Source organism: Nicotiana tabacum, chromosome 24 (genome assembly GCF_000715075.1).
Source record: "Nicotiana tabacum cultivar K326 chromosome 24, ASM71507v2, whole genome shotgun sequence".
NCBI lineage: Eukaryota > Viridiplantae > Streptophyta > Magnoliopsida > Solanales > Solanaceae > Nicotiana > Nicotiana tabacum.
The window spans coordinates 104,354,926-104,362,551 of record NC_134103.1 but is presented as its reverse complement, the minus strand read 5'-3'; the positions used below and the strand labels follow the sequence as shown (position 1 = coordinate 104,362,551).

General features: G+C 36.1%; 1 protein-coding gene across 1 annotated transcript; it reads left to right on the top strand.

The window, feature by feature from the left end:
- The first annotated feature begins 368 nt into the window (after positions 1-368).
- On the top strand, positions 369-4,241 carry LOC142178363 (uncharacterized). The gene is made up of 3 exons (XM_075247700.1): positions 369-1,032; positions 1,555-1,692; positions 4,141-4,241. Exons 1-3 carry the CDS (start codon positions 369-371, stop codon positions 4,239-4,241), a joined length of 903 nt encoding a protein of 300 aa, XP_075103801.1.
- Positions 4,242-7,626: the final 3,385 nt, after the last annotated feature.

The following is a 7,626-nucleotide window of genomic DNA, read 5'->3' as shown; positions in this document are numbered from 1 at the left end:
CATCTTTCAGAAGCCGATGCCAACTGGCAAATTAGCAAAATGGCAAATCTTGCTCACAGAGTTTGATATTGTTTGTCACTCGCACTGCCATGAAGGCACAAGCTTTGGCTGATCATCTGGCAGAAAACCCGGTTGATGATGAGTATGAGTCTTTGAACACATATTTCCCAGATGAAGAGGTTAATTTAGTTGAAGAAGTAGTCCAAGATGACAGTCAAATTTGGAAACTACACTTTGATGGGGCTGTCAACATCAAAGGCGTAGGGATTGGGACAATTCTGGTATCACCTACTGGGCAACATTACCCTGCCACGGCGCGACTTTGTTTTTTCTGTACAAACAACACAGCAGAATATGAAGCTTGCATCATGGGTCTGAACATGGCAATAAACCTAAATGTGCATGAATTGTTGGTGATGGGAGATTCAGATTTGCTTATTCGGCAGGCTCAAGGTGATTGGGAGACTCGAGACATCAAGCTCATTCCATATAGACAATGTGTGAAGGATCTTAGCAAAAGGTTCAAGTCCATCGAATTCAGGTACATTCCCAGGTTTCACAATGAATTAGCTGATGCCTTGGCCACCCTGGCCTCAATGCTTCCATATCCGGGTAATACTCATATTGACCCATTAGAAATTCAAATTCGGGATCAACATGGTTATTGCAATACAATTAAAGCTGAACCAGATGGTGAACCATGGTATCGTGATATTAAACAGTTTATGAAAATAAGAGAATATTCGGAACATGCTAATAGGGATCAAAAGAGAACTGTTAGGCGACTCTCTAATGGTTTCTTTTTGAGTGGGGAAATCCTATACAAAAGAACTCCGAATTTGAATTTGTTGAGATGTGTGGATGCCAAAGAAGCTGAAATAATTATGAATGAGGTGCATTCGGGAGTTTGTGGCCCGCACATGAATGGATATGTTCTAGCAAAGAAAATCCTTCGGGCAGGATATTATTGGCTTACTATGGAACGAGATTGCTTTCGTTTTGTTCGCAAGTGCCACCAGTGTCAGATTCACAGTGATTTGATTCACTCGCCTCCTTTAGAGTTGTATCCTATGTTGGCTCCTTGGCCTTTTGTTGCTTGGGGAATGGACGTCATTGGCCCAATCGAGCCAAAAGCTTCAAATGGGCACAGATTCATTTTGGTTGCAATTGATTACTTCACCAAATGGGTGGAAGCTATTACATTGAAAGCAGTTACCAAGAAAGCAGTAGTAGACTTTGTTCACTCCAACATTATCTGTCGTTTCGGTATTCCAAAAACCATTATTACAGATAATGCTGCTAATTTGAATAGTCATCTAATGAAGGAGGTATGTGAACAATTTAAAATTGAGCATCGCAATTCTACTCCTTACCGTCCCAAAGCTAATGGAGCTGTTGAAGCTGCAAATAAGAACATCAAGAAGATTCTTAGGAAGATGATCCAAGGGTCTAGACAATGGCACGAGAAACTGCCTTTTGCTCTTTTGGGATACCGGACAACTGTCCGTACATCAGTTGGCGCAACGCACTACTTATTGGTTTATGGAACTGAAGCGGTCATACCTGCTGAAATTGAGATTCCCTCTCTCCAAATCATTGTTGAAGCAAGGATTGAGGACACTGAATGGGTGAAGTCCCGATTGGAACAGTTGAATTTGATTGATGAAAAGCGTTTGACGGCAGTTTGTTTTGGTCAGTTATACCAACAAAGAATGGCACGCGCTTACAATAAGAAAGTGCGCCCAAGAAAATTCGAGGTAGGACAACTTGTTTTGAAACGTATCTTTCCGCACCAAGAAGAAGCAAAAGGAAAGTTCGCACCGAATTGGCAAGGTCCTTACCTCGTCAAGAAAGTATTGTCAAAAGGAGCTCTACATTTGGTAGATATAGAAGGAAAGGTGACTGATATATCCGTCAACGCAGATGCGGTCAAGAGATACTATGTATGACATGGCTATGTTGGGGCATTCTTATATTTAGCATTCTCAGGTTGGGATGACGAAAGGCTATCATTCTCGCTACCCAAACACTGGTCAACCCTAGTTATCCCTTTGAAGCCTTGTTTATATTTCTTTGTTTTCCCCTCTTTTGGAACCAATGTACTTAAAAAAAAAAAACACCATCAAAACAAGTTCATGTTCATTGAACTACGTTCGACCTGATTCTGAAAGGATACGTAGGCAGCCTCACTCTGGGGTTCGGTCACACCAAAACAAAAATTCACATGTCCCCAGTATTCAAATAAACTGGGGCATGGTTTTATTTTATTTTCGATGGTTGTTCCATCAAAATGGGTCCAAAAGTTGTAATTCAGTTGAGTATTTCTTTTTACCTTTCCCTGCTAAGACCTTATGATCAACTTTCGAGAATGCTAAGTCAGTATACTACGGGTGATGCCTCAGTCATTGTAAAGAGAGAAAAATAAATGAGAGAGTCTTATTGGTGAAAACCCTCACGGGCACTATAAGGCAATGGTGAGTTGAGAGAAAGATAGATGAGAGAGGTCAATTGGTGAAAACCCACAAAGGGCATCATTGATCGATTTAAGGCTTCATACATCCCGACACAAGCATAGTCAAGACAAAGAACTCAGTTTCAAAGTTAAGTTTACAACAGATTTCGAGAATTAGACGGTTCAAACGGATCGGGTATCCAGTCCAAAGTGCATGTCATGTTCATTGAAGTCAGCATATTTCCTCTAGATAAGTCCTTTCTTATTCTTTCCTCTGAAAGGGACACTTCTCGATTAAGTTGTAATACCTATTAGTTCACCTTCTTATTTTCTTTCGCATTACTTTTTTGAGTCCCTTTCAATCTAATTTTGTCAAAGCAAAGCAAAGAAAAGGCCGCAAAACTGGTTACAGTTTCCCCGTTTTATAAAGCAAGGATTGTTCGGCATAAACCGTATGGGCAAAGGCATAAAGCCATCTATGATTTTCCTTGACGAGCAAAGGGATGGAAGGGCTGAACAATGTTCCAAGGGTCAACAAAAGTTACTCAGTTAAAAGATTTTTGGGAGCAAGGTTGTTTGCACCACAAATACAAATGGTGATAGGCACAAAATAGTTAGGTTTCGATGCTGAGAAAGAAGATCTCCAGAAAGTAAGGATAGAATCTCCCGGCAATTTGTACGATCATCGACTGAGTTAGCTTTTCTAACAAGTGTAATGGACGCAAGGTCAAGTCACCCAAGAAATCAAGGCCACAAACTGACCACCATTTTAAAACTAACAAATCTTTCTTTGTTCAGAACAGGAACACAACGATTTAGGAAACAGTTCGTGAAAAGACAAACACTACCAAGTGAAGTTCTCAAATACTTGATTTCCTTCCAATATACATGTAATCATGCTATTTTTAGTTTCATTATAGGGAATCAACACCCTATCTTCACCTCAGGGTACTACATCCCCTGGTTGCATTTCTTATTGCTAACATAGGGTACGACATTCCCTAGTAGCATCTCACAGAGCCACATGATTCATCTTTTTGCCAACATAGGGTACGACATTCCCTAGTAGCATCCCAGAGTGCCACGAGCCTCATTTTTATTGCCAACATAGGGTACGACATTCCCTAGTAGCATCTCAAAATGCCATGAGCCTCATCTTATCACCAACACAGGGTACTACATCCCCTGGCTGCATTACTTTCTGCCAACATAGGGTACAACATTCCCTAGTAGCATCTTAGAATGCCATGAGCCTTATCTTATTTCCAACACAGGATACTACATCCCCTGTTTGCATTACTTTCTGCCAACATAGGGTACGACATTCCCTAGTAGCATCTCAGAGTGCCACGGGCCTCATCTTATTGCCAACACAGGGTACTACATCCCCTGGCTGCATTACTTTCTGCCAACCTAGGGTACGACATTCCCTAGTAGCATCTCAGAGCATCACGAGCCTCATCTTATTGTCAACACAGGGTACTACATCTCCTGGTTGCCTTCCTTCTTATTAACATAGGGTACGACATCCCCTATTATTTAAAAAAAAAATTGTATTTTTTTTTTCAATTCTTTATTCTGCAATAGCAAAGATAGTTTAATGTATTTTCAATAACTCACAAAAATTTTCTAGTGCAAACTGGGGCAGAAATTTTTTGTTTGTTTTGTTTGTTTCTGATGGCTTGCAGGTTTTTATGCAAAGTACAGATTGGATGTGCAAGAAAAGACTCCAGCTCTCGCCAGAGAAAGTGAAACGTTTGATCTCAATACCAGCCGCAACCAGCCTTGATGTAATGCATGCGGAGACATAGGGTCTCAAGATCCATCTTCTCATCATCTGATCAAGAATCAAGCCTGGGAGAATATTTCATAGTTTGTTACATCGAGAGCATCAAGTTTCAGTTTAAAGTCAATGGGGGAAGCAGGTCAAGAATCAAGACAAGACTCGAGATGGCATTTAGATAGGAATTTTGTAACTCTTAGATTTCAAGAGTATGTAATTTCCTTTTTCTTTTGATATAATGGTAGGAGCTGCGGATCGGAACCTCGACGGAACTACACTCGACTCTCCCTCTAAGTATACTCCATCACTCTTCTTTCACTTGAACTACACATGACCTGATTCCCTTATAACCTGGGACATGTAGGCTGCCTAAAACCAAGGCTCGATCGCAACCCCTTCTTTTCACTTCTTTTCCCCTTTAAATAATAGGGTGGTCAAAAATCAATCACCTTGTTCATTTTCTTTGCCTGAAAACTCTTCATGTTTTCAAGCAAAGAGGGGCATGCTGTGAACAACTAATTTTTGACCACACTAAAAATTTATACTATTTTAGTGTAAATATGTGCTTTATGTCTAATCTTGATATTTTAAACATTTATCTCACTTTTAGTAGAGTTTATAAAAACTACAAAAATATTCACACTTTTAAAATACATATTTTTTTTTTCTATTTGTAAAGAGGAAAAAACTACTTGGTTTCATATAATTAGAATTTTAATAAGTAAGTTATAGTATCTTTCTTAGTATAATTTAAACTACAATGTAAATATTTAGTTTCCTTATGTATATAATATTTAAATTTAAAAGTAGCTGACTAATATTTTTAGCTATACATTTTACTTTCTCTTTTGTTCATTTAGAAAAAAAAAAAAGCAACTAACGAGAAGAACAAAAGTAAGGTACAAAAGAATATTATCCTAACTAATCACCCATGATCTGCTCACCCCAATCCTCATTTCCCTAACCCCCCCCCCCCCCCCCCCCACTTTGCACGTCTCTCCCCCACTTTGCACGTCTCACACACACTCAATTCCTCTTTTTCACTTTAAAACCCCACGTTCCCCACTCAAAATTAGAGGAAGAAGATTTAAAAAAAAAAAAACTATTAATATTCTTCTTTATATAGAAAAAGACGGACAGAGCAAAAAAATTTTTTTTTTTGGGGAGGAAAAAGAGAGAAAATTTTGAACAGGAGAAAAAGAGAGGAGGAGCATTAGAGACGATCAGATAGAAAAATCAGTAACTAAAAATAGCATTGTTCTTTTAGAGTGAAAATCACTTGGAGATAAATTATTCGGTGGACTTATTAGGTTCACAGTCGAAAATCGAAGTATCCTTCGTGGTTTTAAATTCACAGTTTCAACGCAGCAGATTGTAGATATTTTCTTTGTTTGAAATCTTACAAAAGGTAACACTCAGCCTCATTTGTTAGTTTAATATAATGTATGATGTTAGTTTATTTAAATTCAATTATTCTTTTGCTTTCTTTTGTATTTTAAATAGCGATCGGTTTCTTCTTGTTATTTATATATGTACATGTATGTTTAAAATTAATCTGAAATGTGTTTCTAACTTTTACTAATCTGAAATTTGTTCCTAACTTTTAATCTTTAGTTTTAATCTATTCTTTTGCCACAATTCACGTTAAATTTTAAACCATAGATAGTTCATAAAATTGTTTAAAGCTTTTTGTCAACAAAAATACTTCTTTGGTTAAATTCTATTTAATGTGTGAGTTTATTACTTACTTTTGGTTTTGGTTATCAACGTTCTGGTGCAAATTCTTACAAATATGTTAGGTCCTTATTCTTTATTTGGGATTAAAACTTACTCTCTTTTAGTTATTTTTTTTCCCTCTTTCCTCGAACTAGTATTCTACTAACTAGTATTCTGTATAAATGGGTTTAGTGATAAATTTGGTGTAAATTAGTTTACTTACTTTAAATCGTTTTTATTTTTTAAAATTTATTTATATAATATTATCGTAGTGCAGATTACATGGATTTGGTTAGAGTCCCATTAGTTAAGAAGAATAAAGTTAATTTAAAGTTAGATTTTATTTTTAATTGAGTTTCAACGTAAACATCATTCCGATTCATTTATTTTTTTTGTTAGGGTAGTTAAATAAATAACGTAACTCAAGTTCTGTCTAAACATATTTGAAGATTTAAGTTGAAATAGTCTAATAACACTTAAGTTTTAATTGATGTTAAGATTGTTAGTTTAGGTAGTTTTGAGTCTCTGTGTCAGTAAAATAATTTCATGAGTTCGGTTATATCACATGGTCAGTTTTCTTTTAATCATGTCTATATTTTAAAATTTAAAATCACAGTATTATATTTAATTAATATTTCTTTATCTTTATAAACAATATAACTATCATTGTGTGTCTGGAATTTTGGTGAGAATGTATTACTATCATTTGATTTACATTCTATTAGAATAATATATATAAATTGCCAAAGGGTTCATATTTAATTAGATAAAAAGTGATAACACTGGGATCTTTAGTTCATTTATATAACTTTATTGTGTTATTAATCTTTGAGCATGTCATTTTATTTCATGTTAATTTGCCCTGTGTTGGAATCAATATAGCTCATTATTAAGTGGAACAATAAGGGGAATAAATCTGAGTTTAGAGTTAGCTAAAAAAGTGAGCCTAAATGTTACTTCGGGCTTATTCCATAAGTTAAACAGGTAGAAGCGCAAATAATTGTGAGGGAGCGAAATGAGCCATGAACTAATTCAAGATTCGTTCCAATAAGTAAAAATAAAATATAGAAATAAATATCTCAGATCTAAAAAGAAAAAATAAATAAATGAAATACTTTGAATATGCTAGTATGCTTTAGGCACGTGTTAATCAATTGAATCATCGTGATTATGTATACGTTCGCGTGACATAATTATGATTCCCAAAACTAATACCAAGGTATGCGTTAACTTTGGGCGAACCAATCTTAAAAATAATAATGTGTTATTAATTGTGTATACGTACGCGTGACATGATTCTTGAAACACCAAACAAAACGAATACACGTACGCGTGATTCGTTTCAAGATAATTTCATAATTATGAATAATCAAGCAATTAAAAGCGGTAAAAAGGTAAATGTACATAGGTTCTAAAATGAGTAATTAAATAATTTAATTAAGCCAGGTATAATTAAAGCGACCGTGCTAAAATCACGGAATCCGAGAGTGCCTCACACCTTCTCTCGGGTTAACAGAATTTCTTACCCGGTCTTCTGTGTTCGCGGACCGTAAAACGGAGTCAAATTTCCTCGATTTGGGATTTAAAATAAACCGGTGACTTGGGACACCAGAAATTATCCCAAGTGGCGACTCTGAATCTAATAAATAATCTCATTTCGATTAATGTCACTTAA

Coding starts and splice junctions, on each gene's coding strand:
- LOC142178363 (XM_075247700.1), top strand. CDS start 369: ATGGGTCTGAACATGGCAATAAACCTAAATGTGCATGAATTGTTGGTG. Junction 1,033..1,554: donor CCACCAGTGTCAGATTCACA/GTGATTTGATTC, acceptor ATGGAACTGAAG/CGGTCATACCTGCTGAAATT. Junction 1,693..4,140: donor TTTGACGGCAGTTTGTTTTG/GTCAGTTATACC, acceptor GATGGCTTGCAG/GTTTTTATGCAAAGTACAGA.